The sequence below is a fragment of the Haemaphysalis longicornis genome, unplaced genomic scaffold, assembly GCF_048455015.1.
Source record: "Haemaphysalis longicornis isolate Haplotype H1 unplaced genomic scaffold, Haemaphysalis longicornis Haplotype H1 scaffold_8, whole genome shotgun sequence".
Classification (NCBI taxonomy): domain Eukaryota; kingdom Metazoa; phylum Arthropoda; class Arachnida; order Ixodida; family Ixodidae; genus Haemaphysalis; species Haemaphysalis longicornis.
The window spans coordinates 116,386,841-116,407,219 of NW_027526445.1; the positions used below are offsets into that span (position 1 = coordinate 116,386,841).

Sequence of the window (20,379 nt, forward strand, 5' to 3'; positions counted from 1 at the left end):
AGCGACAGCATCCGCCATTTGCAAGCATGTGTAAATATGAGGGTGGGGGGGACTGACCTGTTCGTCGAGGAACGTCTTTTCGTCAGGCCCGACTTCCAGGAGGAACACGTTGGCTGCGTTGGTGATGAACACCTGGAACATGTTCTGCATGCCCGCAAAGACGTTCTCCTTCGTCGGACTCATCCCGCTCGTGTTCAGGCTCGTCTGCAAAAGGGTTTGTGTTATTACAAGCAGCAGAAAAAAAAAAAGCTTGTTTTTTGTGAGTCTTTTACGAACAAAAATACAGAGAGTAGCCACGAGGCTCGCATTTTGTGCCCAGCCGAGGCCAGTCGCACAAACGTACAGCTAATTTGCAACAACACGGACTCACAAGGGCCCCACAAAGACCGCATGGGCTTGAACAATAAATGTTGTTTGAAGGAAAAAAAACAACGGTGGCAGGCCTGCAGTTCGTGGTATTGTACGACATCTAGCGGTACATCTTTTTTCCCCCTGAAGCGAGGGATACAGGCGCCCAAACTATACTCAATACTATAACTGAGCCTACCTAGTCAGTGCTGCACTGACACAGCATAATGACGGTGTACAAGCTAGTGTCAGTCACCCTTGGTGGGCTACACTGTCCCGACAATGACACCGGCTCTCAAAGTTGGCCAGAATGACACCAGCTCTCGAAGTTTCCAAACACCCGTGCGGTCAAACTGTTTCACTGCAGTCTCCCCTGTATTTGTGAATGCCCTTCTGTGCGATATGTGCCAACAGGACTGCGAAAGAAACAAATAACTGCAGGAGGTGTGAGAGAAACAGGAAAGAAAGAAAGTGCTGCTCACCTCTAGTGGTTCACTGCGAGTGTCTTCCTTGCTCTCTTTGTTGCCATCTGGGTCCACCAAGAATGGCGGCATGTCAGGTGACTGCAAGGAGACCACACGAAGGATACGTCAACACACAGAAGGAAGCACAGAAAGATGATATGCTTAGGTTTTATGAACAACCACGTTTGAATATGAGGCTTGACATGTTGCAGCTTGAATTGTTCACAGCACTGGCATACCGAGAAGGGTGGGGGGGGGAGATGAAAATAACTCAATAAGTAATCAATCCCCATGATTTTTTTTGTTTTTGTGTGTGGATAAGCTACACACCAACCACATGTGGCCTTGATTGATGTATGTGCTCACCCCAAAGATTAGCCATTTTGAAATTTTAGTGGGGAAGACATGAACAAAACAATAGTAACAGTATGTTGAGTACACTGTCGTCTCAAAGGCTTTGTATTTTTAATTTACGTAAACCCCTTGCTTTGGCTTTTGGTTATTTCTTGCTTCGTTGGTTTCTTTTACTTGATTTTTTTTATTTTTCATGCTTTCCCTTCCATTTTTTACGTCCATCTGCATGTAGCCAGTGCAATGATTGCCCATTTCCTTATGTGCTGCATCAAGTATGCTATAAGACTTTTTCACATCACAGGACTACAGGACTTAATTAAGTGTTCCTGTTAATTAAGTGTTCCTGTTAATTAAGAAGCGGTACTTTTCTATCTCTTTTGAAATGCCATTTGGTGCCAAACAATTGAATCACGAACTGCTCCGTATTTCAAGCAAATCAATGCTGCACACGGTCTCCACAATTCCCTGAACCGAACCCACAGTGAAGGATCATCAGACAAGTGACAGCTCTCGTCAGTCACTCATACACCAAGCCACACGGGAAAAAACGACCGAGGGAGAAAAAGCAAAGCAGCCCGCCCACTGCCATCTTACAGCCATCTGAATCCAGTCGCGGTAGGTGCAGATGACGCTCTTGGTGGTGTGCGCCTGTGAGAAGGGCGCCAGGAAGGCCTGCCGCAGCACCTCGTGCACCAGGTTCACGTTCTCGCGCTTCGAGTACAGCACGTCACGCACCACTTGGACCTGCAATGCCGTTGGGAAAGGAGGCAGAGCTCCGAATCAAGTCCGGGTTTTACAACAGGCCTAGGCATCACCCGGGCTATGTGAAGCATGCCAAGGTGGAGGGTTATGAATCAGGACCTCTAAAGCGCAACAAAACGTCAGCACATAGGCATTTTTATTTTATGCCTACCACTGCTGCAGCCAGGAATGAAACCCATCACCCAGCACTTCAGACTCAATAAAGACGTTGCAACTTTTAAATTCTAACAATGTGACGTCAACAGTGATAGAAACATAGGTCTTGGAGCAAAAAAAAATATGCCAGGTTGGAGCAGCTATGGGTGTTCATGGAGCACATTTCAAAATGAAAAAATAATGGAAACAATCGATGGCGGTTACTGAAGGCAAATTCTACTGAACATATTGCACGAGCAATGAAGGAAAAAAAACACCCCCGTAAGCGTAATACATATTTTGCAGCATCCAAGCACTAAAATACACAAGTACAGTCAGATAAATGTGATCATGCTAGCGAGATAAGAGCAGACCCTTGCCATCTACCACAGGTTAACTCTAGTAATGATTGAACACCAAGTTGTATGGACTGCAGAGAGTGCACAGGGGCCCTGCCCCCTCTTTAACTCTTTCGCTACCGCTGAAAAATTGACTAATTTTAGGGGTCCAAGAAGACATTTTTTTTCCTGCTAAAAAATTGGTTAGGCACTAATTGCAGGGACACAAAATGCAGATTATTTAACGGTGTTTAATAACACCAGTTTTTTAAAGGTTTTTATATATCATAGTTGTAAAAAAAATATCAAAATCAAAATTTTTGTCGTTGTCGAAAAAAATGATAAAAAAAGGAGTTGTGTTTATCAAACCACCGGTAGTAGAAAAAAATTAGAATATACATTTTGTAAGGAAACATTTCAAAAACACGCCCTAGAAAAAATGTCGACTTGCGCGGAACAGTTTGTCAGATACAAAAAAAAAATGTTAGCATGCACGGTGCTCGTGTCATGCAGTGAAGCCCAACCTCCAATTCAAAATGTGCAATTTCGGGTGGTTTCCTGGAATAAACCTGGCGGTTTGTCATCAGAGGCACCAATTTGCCCCCACATAATGTAAAAACATCATGTCAATGGCTGACTTTTCATTTACAGCGAGCACAATATTTGGGACTAGCACGCGATGCGGAGAAAAACATGCATGAAGTTGAAAACGGAACGCCGTGGCTGATGCTTGTTGTCATTCACGGTCAGTTATCTCTCAAAACATAAAGCTGAGCTTTATTATCATCTTATTACTCGCAATTGTAGCCTTGCTCGCAAAAATGAGGTACGATGAGCTAGAATCGTGCCCTGCGATCTTTGGCCGAGTAGCAGTTGCGCGATGAAAAAGATCAGCACAACGAGCCTCCTCTCTTGCAGCGCCACCTAACATTTTTCAAATGAAACAGTACAAAAACTTATTGGAGACTCCGTCCGAATAGACAGTTCAACTAAGCAGCAACATTAGACACGCGGATATACCCTCGCATGGAAACGAAACTGGAAGTCGAACAGCTGGCAGTGTAAGGCCGGTTTGAAGCGCTGTCCTCGGCAGAACAGATATCTGGTGACTGAGTGTGACCTTTTGACTTTCATCTGAAGTTCTTATCACAGAAATCTGGTTAGGGTGGGGGGAAATCAGGAGCACCGTGCTTTGTTCGAGGATCAGTCGCGGACGCTCCAGGCGCCATGGCAGGTAGCCTTGAAGTTGGGTAACTGCGTAGTAGCGCTAAATATGAATTTCGCGATGCAGAAACGAAACAGAAACTGTTGTAAACTGTTCGCGAATGGTCCTGGGGTAAGTAGAACTACCACAGTACTTAGAACAATGTGTGCAAAGGCAATAAAACTGCGTAAAATCATAAAGTAGCTTTGCAACCAGGCACTGCTTGACATTTTCAGCCGATTTCTGGGATTATTACTGCCAGAGCGCGAACCTGACGATTGAAAATCGTTTGCTAGTTCCCCATTCACGCCCTGATAGCAAAAAACAAGTGCTGGTGCAGAGTAATTACGAGTTGCACGCATTATTCGTTGGTAGCAGTGACGCGCGATGACCACGCCCCTTTTCCACACCCAGGTGATTCAAAAGAGTGTCAAAAATCCCGTTTCCGTAGCAAAAATGAAAACAAAACTGATTTTAAAAGGCCATTTTCTGATCTAACTCCGAACAGCTTTACTTCTTCGAGAAACGCCTGGAACGCTATGAAAAGGCGCTCCCAAAAATATCAACCAAATTGATCGATTTTGATAGGCGCGGTAGCGAAAGAGTTAACTTCAGAGCAGTTTTAGTGCTGGCCTTGAAAACACTCTCTGCTGGTATTGTGCCCCACTCTCTCTTGGGCAGGTTTCTCCACCCCACAAAAACCGGTTCCGAGTATAGAAAAAAACCATAAACATAGTCCTCCACAATGGAACCAACACAGTTGAATAAATGTTAATTCCTCCTCCTCCTCCTTCAAAGGCCTTCATATTATGATATGACTGCTTACATTGCCCCTGGAAAAATTTCTACCCAGCAATGAATCTGTGTTCAGAGGTGAAGCTCACTTTCAAGGTATCAGTGTAACCTTGGTCTTTGAAAGCTGGCTTTCCCACATTGCCAGCTGCGCAGTGAAGCACGGCCATCTATGGAGGGGGTATGGTTACAGAAATGGCTCTAACTCTTGCGTTATCGGCAGTTATCTGAAACAAATTATGATAGCAATTAGCTGCTAAGGCGACCATACCACTACGCAAACTTCCATTTACCTGGCATATTTAGTTAGTTCACAGCAGAGTTGTAAATGTTACAGAATTATTCTGCTGTCAGTACATGGCTGTCTATGCAGAGGGAGTTTGGTAACAAAAAAAAAAAACGCTGTAACTGTTGTTTTACTATTACCACGCGGTCTGATATTTACAAATTACTCTGTGCACAAAAAATTTAGTTCCTTATTAAAGCTTTAAAGCTGGGACTGAACGAAGTAAAACGGTGCGTTTAGATAAAAAGCAGACGCGAAGTCACGGTGGAGGGTTTGCGGACCATGTCCACCATTTGCTGCCAAATATAGTGAGACGAAGTCTTCAAAAACTATTTGTAAAAGTCTTCACTCTGGTAGTTCTTAATTATTCACAAAATTTTTCATTCTAAAAAAGAAACATCTTACCCCTAAAGATGTTACTTTAGCTTGAACCCGGGACATTCACCTAGCTCGCGGCACAAACAGGCTCACAGATGGGCAGGCGCCCACCTAGCTAGCTGTGTTCCAATCCTACCACCTGCCGGTCTGCGTCGTAGCAACGGTGTTCGCACGAAATGTTTGGCTGTCCCAAACACTTCACTGTTTGCCTAAGCAGTGAAAATAGAATGCTCTGCCATACCAGTGGTGCTCCAACACCTAATTCACAGGTGAATTCAATTCACCGCCGTCTTTATGTTTCGTTCTCGTTCTGTCGGCAGTGAATGAATAACACCACGAACTGGCAAGTTTGGCTACAGAACATTTTCACTCAGCGTGGCACCAGCACGCGTGCTACACTGAGTTCAAAGGCTTGAATATTCAAAGCGCAAACGACACGAGGACGAAGAAAGAAGAAGAGACAATGCACAACTGTCTCGTCTTCTTTCTTCATCTTCGTGTCGTTTGCGCTTTGAATATTCAAATACCAACTCGCCCAAACCTTCACCTTGTTGAGTTCAAAGGCAAACGCATTTCCGAAAGCTTTTTAATAACGCACCTTATATTATTTGCACTGTTAGCAAAGGCGAGCGTGCAAGGCCACGACGAAAACGAAACTGACTGCATAACCTAATCCATAGTACTTTCCGCGAGACACTGACCGCCAATCCGAATCCACTTCTACCCATCAAGTCCATCGCGGCGTACAATCGCAGCACCAGATTCCTCTCTAGTTATTATTGTATGAAACTTGAGGGAATTGCGGAGCTCCGCCATCTTTCCTGTCTCTCTCGGCCCGCCGCGGAGGTGAGAGGGGTGGTACCTCTCTCTCCGCGGTCGCGCGCTTCCCCCTCCGGGAGGATGCCCGTGAGTGCGGGGGGCGCTGCCGAACCCCTCACGTGACAGGTTTGCCCGGAAGCTCCGGCGGCCTGGTCCGAGGCGGACGACGGAGGTAGGGCCTCTTTGGACACGAACCATCGTCGGGAGCGGCCGTAAGTACGACTTGCTCCTTTTTGGCCTGCCTTTGTCCACCCTCGCGCCTGTCTCTCCCGCCCTGGCTAAGGTGGTCTTGGCGGTGTAGAACGACGCGCCCGACGTCTCCTTTATTGCATTGCAATAAACGTCGGAGTGGGCGAATTCTGTGTCCTGTGTTCCTTGCTGTTCGCTGCCGATACGCCAAGTTGGTGATCCGTGGCGGTGTTCAGTGGAGCTAGCCTTGCGGCCGGATCTCGAGGATCGAGCTAGGCCGCCGTCAGAACCCTGGTCCCCACAAACTCTATACGTGGAAACAAATTATATGACAATTAGCTGCTAAGAGGGCTCTAACATTACACACAAAAAAGAAACGGATCCTTCGTAAAAAGGCAACCCACAACTCTGCTGCTTCAGCAGATTTCACACTGGGTAGAACTGGGTTTAGTTTTTTCACGTGTGCGAATGCCTGCATGCAATCACCACTCCAGCAACAGCCGCTGGCACATTGGAACACCCTGCAGCAACCACAATGCAGTTCCTGCTTCCCATTTTGCCCATGACACTCAATGAGCAGGAGGATCGGTTTCCAAGACAATTCAAGATCGTGGAGCTTCAGCGGGGAGATGGTCTCTTTTCAACCAGACCTGAGAGAAGTGAAACCCCCTCCCAGACCCCACTGCCCTCCCTGTTGAACTCACACTGCTCAAGTACACGACCCAGGTAACCAAACCACTCGACTTCCCTTGCAATTGCACTGCAGTAGGACAGAACGTCCATCCCGCTACCGTCAACTTTGCTGTACCTGCCACGCTGTCTTCACTGCTTTAAACCTGCTTGTCGCAAGTCCAAGTTGTCCTTTGAGTCCAAACCCCAACAAGCTGCGTGCGACACTGAGCAAGCCAGATTGGAAGTTGCAAGACATTACAGACGGACGACTGTCTCATTGTTAGCAGCTGGAGAGTGCTTCAGCCTGGCCTTACAAGGGCCACCCCACAGGACATACACTCCGTATAAAGATGGGCGAATACTCGGTGTTGTCAAATATTCGATCGAATTGCTCTCTATTCCCTATTCACTTTGATCCAGATCCAGGTATCCAATATTTTCAAATTATTCGGCACTCCCGAATAGGCAGCCAAACAACAAGCTTCTTGGTCAAGCCTTCCGAGGTGGCAAGACCCTGCCAACGTGGACATTTCTATCATCAGTGCCAAGTTGTTGCCTTGCCTAGAGGTTCGAAGCACTCTCGGCCGTTACCGCATTTTCCATTCAAAGGCGGCAGTGAAATGACACCCCTGCCAACATAGTGGTACGAAGCCAGTGTACTTGTACTGGCGATTCAATACGCAATTAGCGGAACACTGTTTAAAATGGCAGCCTGTAACTTGTGCGTTAGTTGGCTACAGTCGCGGATACTATTGGCTACAATACTCTTTTTAGCGGAGCTTGTAGGTGGCACTAAAAACTCTGGAGCCAACTGCGAGTCACTTTTCTATTTTGGCGACTACTTATTGCGTTTGGATATAAATCTTTTAAGTCTAGGTGAACCGACCACTTCTGTATTTACATTTTTTCAGTATCTGCTTCGAATTTAGTAAATTACGTTCTAGTAAACACGGCAGCTTTCTGCATGAGCTGCTGCGCATTGGTGTAGACATCAGCTGTTTTTTTAGCCCTGACAATGCCATGCCCCAGCCATTTACACTACAGTGGCTTCAGTTTTCAGTGGCCTTTAATGTGGTGGCTGGGGTGCCTTACCTCACTATTGTCAATTGCTGCGGTCAGAGAAAATGGCGTCGACCGCGCCTGTGCCTGGCCAGCAAGCATTCCCCAACCCCATACTGAACTTTTCTTCTGAAAGTGCCTGCTGGAAGCGAAGCTCAGTGCAAGACCTGCAGACTCTTTTTGAAAACCCGCACTGAGGCAACAACCACCCTTGTCTCGCACTCGAAACGCATTTGGGCAAGCACAAAGAATACGCGGAATCGCATAAGCCTTACAGCCTGCTAAAAAAAATGGGTACCAAAGAGGCTGCCATCGCAGCTGACCATGGCCAGAGTGTTTGAGCCGCAACTTCAGCCATCATCGAGAAAAGCACAGGGGATGACCAAGAAGATTGGAGCATTCATCGCTCGTGGCCTGCAACTGTACAGAGTGATTGATTGATTGATTGTAGGGTTTAACGCGGCGACGCAACGCAGGCGATGAGGCGCGCCGTAGTGGAGGGCTCCGGATTAATTTTGACCACCTGGGGATCTTTAACGTGCGCCGAAATCTCGAACGCACGGGCGTTTTTGCTTTTCGCCTCCATCAGAAAAGCGGCCACCGCGGCCGGGAATCGAACCCACGACCTCGTGCTCAGCAGCGCAACGCCTTAGCCACTGAGCCACCGCGGCGGGTAACTGTACAGAGTGGTCGTGGAACTTAGCTTCATTGACATGATGCACTGTGCCATTCTGGAGCCCGTCGTTCCCTCGTCGAAGACCTTTTCGCGAACATCGTTCCAAATTTGTACGTGACCAACAAAAAAATGAACTGAAGGAGATCTTTCGGGACGTATTCGAAAAAGGTAGTGCCGAATGCATCACTCTAACCCCAGATGCATGACATCGAAGGCCAGCTATAGCTACATGTGTGTACGGCCCACATGATGGCCTGCGACGTCAGGCAGCACGCATGCGCACTCGCCTGCAAACTGATGCCTCAGCAGCACACTGGAGAGAACATAGTTCAGCTTCTTTCGAGACATGTATGAAGACTGGAAACTGCCCGACAACATAGAAATTTTTGTCGTTACTGACAACAGCAGGAACCTCGTATCAGCCGTTGCCACATACAACTGGTCGGGACTTCTCTGCTTTGCCCACACCCTGCAGCTCTACATAAACGAGGCCAACAGGGAAGTGGCAAGTGTTTCTTAGCTGCGTGAAAAGTCGCGATACCTGTAGGTCGCTACAAAAGAAGCCCACATGCACTTGCGCTCCTCATGGACTCCCAAAGGACATGCAGATGGAGCAGCAGGAAGCGGTCCAAGATGTCCCCACACGATGGAACAGCGAGTATGCCATGCTGGAGAGGCAGGTCGAATATCACTCGAACATTGCGAGTCTGATCTAGACGACTTGAGTGCAAAAGAGCGGGAGTTAATAGCTGCAGCTGCGAAAGTATTGCAGCCCCTGGACTAAGCAACCCCTGAGCTGTGCGCACACCCAGCGCTTTCACAAGTGATTCCTCTCGTCCACTGCACAGAAGCCGTCCTCTGTCTGCACATCTCTGAAGGTGATGAGACAGTGCTGTTCGCAACGAGCCTTATGTGCTGCCGAGCACCATGCTTTACTGACCTAAAAATGGCACCTGTTCCAGCAAAGGCCATGCCAATTAACCCTCGATACAAAGATGTTTGTTACATTGAAGAGGGTCAAAAGAAGTGGGCAAAAATCACACTTGCAACTGCAGCAGAAGCTCCGGTGCCAGGCCCAGAAGATTGCGCCCAGACATCTGCTTGCCAAGACATGAAAAAGCCACGTGCTGACACTCTGTAGGGCATTTTTTCTTGGCTAAGTTCAAACACAGGGCAGCGGAGTGACCACGATACTGTTCTTCGACAGGTGGCTGACTACGTGGGCTGCTCCCACGGCCTGAAAACCCTCCAGTGTGGTGGAGCAGCCATGGCAGCTGGCTTTACCCAGCGCTGGACAAGGTGGCACGAAAGTACCTTCCAATTCCTGCCACACAGGCAAGGACTGAGAGGCTGTTCTCAACGGCAAGAAATAACAGTGGCCGGCGGGAGCTGCTTCTTCTGGAGCATGTGGAGCAGCCGGTATTTCTTCACCAAAACTTGCGAATACAGTAAAGGAGAGCTGTGCATGTAATTTCTGAATAAATACCCAACTAGTGATAATTTCACAAAATGCTGTGCCTATACGTGGGTTCTAATTCTTAGTTGGGTTACAACTTGCTCACTTTTTCTTTGTAATTTGTGATGTGCACTATTCGGACTATCTGATTCGAAATTACTCGGCCAACACTTCGAACCTCAACTTCACTATTCACCTATCTCTAACTGCATGCAACATATAGTGTGGAAGGCTTCCTGGGAATTTGACATCACTGAAAAAAAAAAAAAGAAGCTGTCCCAGATTGGGAAAGAGTATTTTAGAGGATGTCACAATCCGTCCACCACTATCCAAACAAAAAACAGAACACCCCCTTCCCACGAGGTGTCCCACCTGCCGGGGACTTCGATGGCCACTGTCCGGCGGTGACAGCAGTGACGATGGCTGCTGGATCTGGCCCTCGGAGTCCCGCTCCGTCAGGCTGCCGATGGACAGGGAGGGTGCCGACGACGACGCCGAGGAGCCCGAGTGGCTCTCGTGGACGGCCATGGACACGTTGCCCCCACCAGTGGAGGAGACACCGGACTTGTCCGCCGCCGAAGAGTCGTTCAGCTCCTGCCTCCTGAGAGAGCACAGCAGTAAATTGAAGCGTCCCGTTAGGACTAAATACAGCAACGACAGGGCAGCTCAAAAGTTACTTCACCCTATTCACCCTTTCCCCGTCGGAGCACACAGCACAACCAACCGGTGAAGTAAAGGAAGACATGGGGCAGGCAGTGGCACTGATTGGTTTAGAAGGCACAGGGCATTTATGTTGTGAACTTGAACCAACTGCCCCAACTTCCTCTTTTGTGTGTTTTTAGACATGAGCCCTGACCAACTAACCAAGCTGTCATTTCACGCTGACATTTCCCCCACACGCAGAGGGCCACACTTCTAGAGCTTCCGAGTTCCTAACATCAAATAACAAATAGCTAACCAACAAACAAGACGAAGTGCGGGACAGTTCAGGCAATTGTCTCACCTTCCACTCTATTCCTGTCTGTTGGACAAGTATTTGCAAAATAATTTATTTACAAGCACGAACTGACCAGTGCAACAAGAACTTTTGCTGTCCATTGTGTACACCCCTAAAAAAAAAAGGTAGAATTGTGGGATGACAAAGCTAGACCCGTTTCGGGAATAGCCGCAGCCAAGGCCATTGAATTCTCCGGGGGTTCTTTTCCAAGAAGCGTAGAACACAACTCCCACGACAACTGGCTCCATGCATTTGAGGGCCTCTAAGGGGTAAATTACTCTGAGAAAAACATTCCCAGCCCTTTATGTTCTCTCAGCACTTCATGCAAAAGCCAACATCTCCACAGCAGGCACAATTGTAGGCCTACAACAAAGGTGGTAAGGGCCACATGCTATCAAAAAGCAAGTGGCTCCGTAAGCCCAACATACTGTTCACCCTACAATACCCACACAGGGGTGCTAAACATTTCAGTTCCTCCCACACAGTGAGGGACCTAGCAACAGCAGTGCATTGAAGAGTGGTACCACACACTAGGTCTCTTTTGTTCATCATTTTGCATGGCTCAGAATTGCTCTAGAGGAGCTCTGTATTTTATTTGCTCCTGGAATATCCACAGCGAGAGCAGTCTCGGACTACCCAGAAACTGCTCTGGACCAGCAAAATAAAAGAGACAGACTATCACCTCTGGCCCCCTTCGCTCCTGGCCCCCTTCGCTAGTCTGTACCCTGAAGTGGAGCTTATTCGGTGGCTCCAAACAAACGAGCCCCTCAGCCAGCCCCACCAGACGTCGGGGAAGGAGCTGATCGAGAGAGGGCTCACCTGCTGCTGCCACCGGTGGCGATGCTGTCCTCCTTGCGCACCTTGGCCGGCTGCGTGTAGCTGACCACCCACTGGACCACCACGCTGCGGCACTGGGCCGCCACGGTGACCGCAGCGGCATCGGCCGTGGCCTTCTTGTCCTTGCGCAGCGAGGGCAGCTCTAGGGAAGTGCACACCCAGTGGTAACCCTCAGACACTGTGTCGGGGCACGTTCAGTGTCACGTGACGGGGGCCAGACAAACATTGGAGAAGACGTTTTCATGCGCAGTGGTGGTGGATCGGTGTTCGCGGGGCACAGGGGGGTGACCGTGCGAGGTGGAGGAGGACAAACAGGGGTGTTTTTTGTTTTGTTTTTTCAGTGCAGGGGTGTGCAGATGGGCCGAGGTGGGTGGGGGACGGTGCATCGGTGGTGACAGAGTGCAGGTGAGGGCGGGCGCAACGGGTGGCAGTGGCAGTGGCAGGAGGCACGTGGTGGTGGGGGAATGGAAGGGAAGAGGACAACAGAAACACAAGTGACCACGGAAGACCAGACACCGTGGAAAGCCACTGGGGAGAGGAGGTGAAACTCGCTCGCTTCAACAGATAAGCTTTTAAAGATTTACACAGTGGAACCCCGCTGATACGTCCACCGGACTTACGACGGGTCACCGCAGCCTCGGCAAACTCCCCATAGAAACGATGCATTAAAAACCCCGATGATATGACGCTCGGATACCTGCGGTCCACTTCGTACGACGGACCCTGGCTCCGATAAACCGGCATTTTTCCCATCTTTTACACCACTTTGCCACCTCGTCCCGACATTTCTTTATTCTGAACCCCCGTTTGACGCTGCTTGATGTGCCAAGATCCGCAGGTTGGCCAGACCACTAGCTGAACAGACGCAAGCACACAGGCTTACGACGGCCCCATGCGGCAGCAGTACGCCAACGCGCCAACAGCGAGAAGTCAAAGTTCAGGTGGCAGGCGGACTGTGAATTTGAAGCTCTCATCAAGCTGCCAACGGATGAGAAAATACATACGACAGACCCCAATGGCGATGACCGGACACCCGCTTTCCCCACCCACTCGATCCAAGTTTCGCCCTTTCAAGACGCTCTCTCTCTCTGCCTATATCTCTGCTCTTGGCTTATCACTGTCTTTCAAAGCCGCGTTGTCCCTCCGCTCCTTCCTTTGGTACAGTGTCTGAATTCACGCGCGTCCGCCGCAAGGGTGGAGACACGTATACGTTGGCACCGCCATTTTGGGTCGATCACTAGCCGCCGCAGCAAGTCTTGTAGCAAGACCGCACTATAATTTTCGAAGCAACACGGTTTACTTGCAAAGTTTGAATCATCTATTTCCCGTTGCTGCATCTTCTAGGAAACGAAAACAGCTATGTGTTGAACACTTTGAACCAATAGCGACGGCATGGCACTGCTGAAAGGGCGTCTCCACCATGTACGGAAATGCCTTTTTTTTTTTTTTTTCATCTCCACCATCTACTATCGTTTATTTTGCTCGGCCTAGGCAGTTTCACACTCGCCTTTTTCCCTCTCAATTTGCTCAACCCTGTTGGCCTATCTCCCGCACGCAAGGCGCAGGGTGTCGTGTAGCGCGCGGCACTTGGCTGGCGGGCTAGCTTGGACACATGAAGGGAAGGGGGGTGCATCATAAACGTTGCCTTTTTTTTAACTAGAGATTTCAGCTAAGGAGATTCAACTAGAGATTCAGCAAATCACGCGAGAACACACAAAATATAGTGGTTGACCAGATTTTTAGGGGAAACCCCCAAGGTGGAGTAAGTTTCTGTAAAGAAAAATTTGACATCCACCTGAATGGGATGAATTTTTCTTCAACTGTGAAGTTTCTGAGAAAGCTGTATAGCTTTCCTTTGTAGCCACTTGGCTGCATTCAGGTGGATGTCAAATTTTTCTTTACAGAAACTTACTCCACCTTGGGGGTTTCCCCTAAAACTAAGGAAGCTCAACAGGAGAAGTTTACACATTCTGTCAAGAATTACTAATCTTCAAAATCAACACGCCCCATTTCAGCGTTCCTAGCCAACACCTTTCTGCCCTCAGTCTGCCCTGGCCCCTTCAGTACAATGTAAAGTCCGCAACAAACAAGAGAGAGGGTGCTCTAGCCACAGCCGATACAGTATAGCCCACTTGAAGAGAAATCGATTTTAACAACAATCCCAGCTATGAAGAACAAATCTCCATCCCCCATTACCATTTGTATACACATTCCACGTTCACATATAGTAGCGAAACACACACATAACTATGTGATTTTAGTTTCCCGATGTGTTACTTATAAGCTGGCTGGACACCCTCTGTTTAAGAGGCGAAGAAGGAAGTGGGGCTCACCCAGGTTTGGCTTGTAGAGGCTGTTGGTGTAGCAGAAGTCGGGAAAGACGTGCGGCAGGAAGTGCTTCTTGAACTTTTCAAAGAGGAACTCGAAGCAGCGGTGGTGGTTATCGTCCTGGCACTCTGCCCATTGGATCTTGGTCACCTGTGGAGAGGGCAGCCAAGGGCACAAGCACAGGCTCAGCACCCTTTTAATTAATTACCATATTTGCACGATTCTAATGCACTCACTTTTTCGCTAAAAGTAGACTTCAAATTTGTGTGTGCGTTACAATTGGGCGCAAACCTGACACCGGCTTCAAAGCATCCAGCGGCATTGTCTTTGACACAAACTCCCAAAATCCAACTCAATCCAATACAAGACAATCCGTCAATGACACGCAAGTAAATTTTGGCATACTTATCTCCCGTTGGGATTTTCATGAGTACATTTACCTGCACATTATAATTGGGGGCGCGTTACAATCGTGCAAATACGGTGGGCAGCCACGAGCATTCGAGGCCACCAGTGACAGGGTCAAAGGTTACGTCACACTGGGTTTTTTTTCACAGTAGTGACAATCCAGCTGCCGAAGCAGATCACAGCAGAGAGCTGCGGGTTAACTAATTAAAACATCCAGGGAACCCGCCACGTGGGCCAAGACCTCATACACGCACGCTGGCACCTTTGTGCTTTTGGCCACAATAAAAAAAAACAACCGCTGGGATTGGGAGCAGACACTTGACCTGGTTGGTGCTCAGTGGCACCACACCTAAGTCACTAAGCCGGTGCGTAGGGTAGCGAAGTTAAAGTAGGGGGCAGAAGTAGGAAGAACAAAAACCAAAATATCCCAGGGCTAAGCATTGGCCAGCCAGCCAACCTGTGCAGGTATGTGCTATTATTCTGCTTGGCTCACCATTAGTGACGCGACGAAAAGCCCAACTTTTTGGCGCATGCACTTAGCAACTTCTCACCTGGCGGTACGTTGAATGTTAACATTATTGCATACACTGAACCGTGCCAATTTGGGAGGGCAAAATTTTTATCTTCACGCAATAAAGCCCCATGTAGGCCCTACGAACAATGTCACAGTGGAGTGCTCAACCCTCATTATCAAGCGTACTCGCTCAGAACACAGAGCACCGCGTTCTGCTTGCACCCCGCAGTGCAAAACTGAACTGGCAACCGCAAATAACCTTTCCCCACGGGAAAGTGCAAGCCTGCGTGAAGGTCTCTGAACATACACACCGCTTCTGCATGCCACCAAGTTTCGAGGCAGTTTCCCAGTTAAGCGAAGGAAGACAGATTGGGGTGCCAACCTGTGTGACCATGTACTCCATGAGGAACTCGAGAAAGGTGGCGGTGGGGTTCTCGGGCTGCAGCTCCCCGCTCTGCGGCAGCATCAGGGGACCAGAGTCGCAGGGGACTATGGGGCCAGAGTCGGCATCCACCGAGGTGTAGAACGTCGAGTCCTGGTGGCGGGGCCGAGGGATTAAAAAAGAGAGCAGTTTTACTTGAGTCACCGACATTACAACTTCTGGTAAACATTGTCTCAGGAAGGAAATAAAGGCAGAGTCTGACCAAACGTTACTGGGAGAACTTGCACCCCACAGCTCAATAAAATAAGGCTGCGTACAGCAACTCATACAGATGGACAGGGAGGTGCTTAGAACTGCTTCAGTGGAACGAGAAAAGTTACAGCTTTTCCTCTTCTTTTTTTTATCTTTCGAGTCAAAATTGAAGGAAGCAGCACTTCTACTCATGATTTTGAATTTAACAGATTGAACATTGGTGCTATTTTATACCACATGCCTTGGTCAAGTTCTATCGAAGCAATCAATCACCATCATAGTCGTCATCATCGTCAGCCTACTCAGGCCCACTTCGGGGTGAAGGTTTCTCCCATCGACTTCCAACTGCTCCTATCCCAATTTTATCCCTCCATCGTGTCATTGGCCTTGTAGCCTGTTGTAGTCACAGATGGGGCTAGGCAAGCAAGCCCTATGTTAGTTTCAAAATGACACACTGTTTAGCCTGTTTAAACGCACTGTTTAGCCAACGGGACTATAAAACATCATCCGCGCCGCTAGTGAAAGCGCCCATGAAATATCTGCCAGGGTGCTAAGCCTAAACATCTCCAGTGGAACCAGCCGGCTGTCTCGAGCGCTTCGAAACTGCCGCCATGAGGGGCGCGCCTTTTCTCTGGCGTCAGTCGCCAGGCTCCTCCTACTGCCACACGCGTCACGGGTCATTTTCTGACTGAGGCACAGGCGGCCGCGGGCGTGGAATCGCCGACGCGAGCGCGCAACACCAATGTGCCCGAATCACGTGCAAAAACGCTCCTGTAGTGAGCTTGGACCCTGCGATTGAGGAGACGAAAGTCCAGAAAGGACCGCTTGGGGACATGGAGGTTTAATAAGAAGCAGAAAAACGTCACGGATTTCTTCACGCAAAATTAAGAAAAGAAATAAATGAAAACTTTTTTAGTGCTCAATTTTTTGGTCTGTGTTGATTCATACGAATTTCAGGTGATACATATTTTTCTCGGTCCCGCGAGATTCGTATCGAGATTTTTCTGTATATGTATGTGTGTATATATGTATGTATGTATGCATGTATGTATGGTTTTCTATGCAGAAGCAGTAGAAAACCAAAGCCCAACTGACTAACTTGCAGCAGGTGGAGCTATTGAAATTCAAAGTTTGGGGGTCTAACGGGTGAAAGCTACACCTGGGCTATACGTGAGGCGCGCCATAGAGGAGGGCTCCGGATCAATTCCAACCGCGTGGGGATCTTTCACGTGCACCAAAATCTCAACACACGGGCGCTTCCGCTTTTTGCCGCCATCTGAAACGCAGCTATTATCATGGCCAGGATTGAACAGGTGGAACAATCATTATTAGAGGAAGTAAGTAATCCGACAATTCTGCAACCCTCAGCAAAATGTGTTCCCTACTTTTAGCAAAAGATCGTAATGCCCAATCTTTTTCTTTGCAGGCTGCAAACCTCAAAACCAGGAACTGAGGTCCCACCCATTCAATGTCTGTCAGCCGGCTTTCCATGTGCGGAGAAAACTACTGTGTTATCAAACTGCCAATGCTGCAAAAAGTTCTCTGTGCCGAGCTTATCAAACACAAAGATAACCTGCTCCAACACAATAGCTGTTCAAGAATGCTCTCGCTGTCTTGACGATAAAATCGTGCCGCACGTCTATTGTTTCCACTGCAACCTCACGTCCACCAGCTGATCCTTCACAATTGCTTTCAAGGGTGAGTAATTTTCCAGGGGAAAAAACAAGTTGCAGTCGAACAGAAGACAAGGCTACACTCGGCAACATCACTGCGATCCCCCAACCCCCACCCATCGAATACAGCAGGACTGCTATGGTACAACATTTTCGAAGGCAACAGCCTTTCTTGGGCTACCTAAACGCAAACATTTTGGTCTGTCTGTCACTCGATTCAGGTGCCTGGCCAAAAGTTAAAAGACTGCTTGGACAATATAAGTATATATAAAAGCGAGACAATTCCAAACTACCCAAAACCAGTGGCAAGCACCACACATGTCAACACAGTTCACCAAAAAAGGAAAGCATTAGGCACACTTGAAACGAAACACGAGTAAATAACTGAGGAATTAGCAGCGTCTTTTTCATTAATAGATGTGGGACTGATTTTTGCAAAAAAAAAATAGCAGCAGCTTTAAAAACAACAGGGTAAAAACTGGTGTTAAAGACAGGCAAGATAAAATTACTTTTAAAAAAATGTTTCCTTGAGCTGTTCCAAGAACAATGAAATAGAAAACTCCCAACGGATGGCACGTGAGCTGCGCAATGCGGGAAAATGGAATGAAGCTGAACAAACTTGCATTGAATCCATTATAGGAAGAGGCACAGGGGAGGCAAGCTGGCGACATATTTTGCAAAGCAAGCAGATACAAGGCTGATTGTTTTTTAAACACCTCCACCACCTGATAAGCCTGCACTTTAAAATACAAGTTTTAGTACTATAACACACAAACAACACCCATGTACAAATGTTAAAAGAAAGTCACACTTATGACCTGCTACTACAAAGCCCAGATGAGTGTGTCGGGAGAACGCAGTACCTGTTGAATACAATTTCACGCAAGGGGCAACAATGACCCATCTTGGTGTCATGAGGGGTGGGAGAACTCCCAAAGCATGATTAATTTTCCCATAAACAAACATTCAGCTGCAAATGGTGCGTGTGAGTGGATTATGTCTCTGAACCTGACCCACAAAACCGCAAGTCCACCACAGAAGGGCACGTGAGCGATAACAGTTCTGTGTGAATGCCGGGTGCTTGCACGCAAGCACTGGCTACAACACACGGGACTATGTAAGCACTGCGATTTGAATGAACGTGCGCTGCAGAAGAGCCACAGACAGTAGCAATGAGAGTGAAAGCTCTCTTGTAACAAGTTGCACACGCTTGTCTTTACAGTAGGCTGCTGCACGTCTTAGGAACTGAGATTCCCTTGTAAAACATAATCCCAACTCAAAACTTGGGAAGAAAAAAAAAGAGAGAGAGAGAGAGAGGGAACCCTCAGTCGATCGTGACACATTGTCATCACCATCACGGAATAGCAAGAGGGATCCTGAGTGGACCAGCCCTCGAGGCTGTTAAAGAGATGCTATGAAGATTGCCATCCCTTGCCCTAACAAGGGGGGGGCAAAGATGTACGCATCAGCACCTTCATCACTGATTGTATTACACATGCTTGGACTGAGGTTTTTTTTTTTTTTTCCTCCCGTTTTCATCGTGACAGAATGCGTAGATTGCACGGTTGAAACTAGGACACTGAACCGACGCTTGCTGCGTGCCCCTAGCACTGAACATTGAGCGCACCTCTAACTGTCACTTGGGCAGCGATTTCAGAACGCGCACACGCACATGTGCCATCCTTCTGTTTCCTTCCCGCACCTGGTAGGAGGACTCGGCGAACCTCCCCAGGCCGGCAGTGGTGGCCGGCACGGGCGGGGGCGACCCGGGCAGCAGGCCGGGCACCAGGTGCAGGAACATGGCGTGCACGTCAGCTGGCGCCGTCTCCCCCAGGATCTGGTACCACAGCAGGAAGAGCCGCACCCCTTCCCGCCGAAGCTGCACCATGCACACCCGGTCGGGTGGGGCCAATGAGAACAGGGCAAAGGTCCACCAGGACGGGTCAAAGAAAAACAGCTCATTTCTGCTTTCGTTTTTGTTTTCCTCTGACACAAATAAACAGTTAGAAAACACTGCACTAAGCTAACATGAACGAGGGGCAGCAGGACACAACCTGTACACATACAAAAGTGCAAATATCGGTCACTGAAGAGGGCGTGTTAAATCTTGTACTTAATCTGGACACAAAAAAACGTAATGGTCCCGATGGTATACCTAACATGTTTCTCGTTCGCTACTCTCTGTGGACCTCTTGCTACATTACAATAATTTTAAATAAATCCTTAAAATCTGGTACCAATCCCAGACCTTGGAAAAATGGCAAAATAGTACCTTTATATAAATCTGGTGGCAGGCAAGTCTTCAGCAATTATATGCCTATTTCACTTCCCTCTCATTCCTGCAAGCTATTAGGGCACATTATTTACAAACACATCATTGAATTTCTCGAATTCAACAATCTATTGTCTAATTACCAACACGGATTAAGGCGTGGTTATAGTACCGTGACCAAGTTAACTGAATTTGAGCACAACGTTGCTAGTAACATGGACATTGGGAATCAAGTTGACGCACTATTCATTGACTTTTTGAAAGCATTCGACACTGTACGTCACTCTAAATTACTATGCAAATTAAATACCATATTGAACAACGCGCAACTACCAGTTACTTGGATTATAATTTTCTTTCTGACAACTCCTAAAACCTTTCTTATAACCCGGCTGACTCCAATGTTATTAGTGCTTGTTCGGGCGTTCTGCAAGGTTTTGTACTTGGACCGCTACTGTTTCTTCTGTATAATAAAGATTTGCCTAGTAACGTCAGTTCTAAAGTTCAACTGTATGCTGATGATTGTGTTTTGTACGAATCCATTGACTCTCCTGAATCTCATCATCGTCTAAATGATTCATTTAAAAAATTTTGTGAATGGTGTGTAACCTGGCAAATGAGTATTAACTTTTACAAATAGCAAGTCCCCTTCCTGCTTCACGTATTCTTTTAACAGATCCACCTTAAAAAAGTAACGGAATACAAATATCTTGGTGTTATCCTTTCTAGCAACCTATCTTGGTCTCCACACATTAACTCTATCTTTAAAAAAATTAGGTTATTT

The 20,379-nt window shown here is 47.8% G+C and overlaps 1 protein-coding gene and 1 pseudogene across 6 annotated transcripts in view; one reads left to right on the forward strand and one right to left on the reverse strand.

Moving 5' to 3' along the window:
- LOC144149038 (ral GTPase-activating protein subunit alpha-2) overlaps positions 1-20,379 on the reverse strand; it is a 103,353-nt gene that overhangs the window by 72,411 nt on the left and 10,563 nt on the right. For 4 of the 6 annotated variants that reach the window (XM_077680587.1, XM_077680588.1, XM_077680585.1 and 1 more), the window contains exons 5-12: positions 19,026-19,202; positions 15,399-15,551; positions 14,100-14,244; positions 11,749-11,944; positions 10,305-10,533; positions 1,761-1,910; positions 831-911; positions 58-204 (exon numbers count right to left, since the gene is read on the reverse strand). In XM_077680587.1, the coding sequence (XP_077536713.1) occupies positions 58-204; positions 831-911; positions 1,761-1,910; positions 10,305-10,533; positions 11,749-11,944; positions 14,100-14,244; positions 15,399-15,551; positions 19,026-19,202 (1,278 nt within the window). The remainder of the gene's footprint in view (positions 1-57; positions 205-830; positions 912-1,760; positions 1,911-10,304; positions 10,534-11,748; positions 11,945-14,099; positions 14,245-15,398; positions 15,552-19,025; positions 19,203-20,379) is intronic. The other 2 variants (XM_077680589.1, XM_077680586.1) reach the window with 1 other exon arrangement.
- Positions 8,723-9,928, forward strand: LOC144149039 (zinc finger BED domain-containing protein 4-like; annotated as a pseudogene).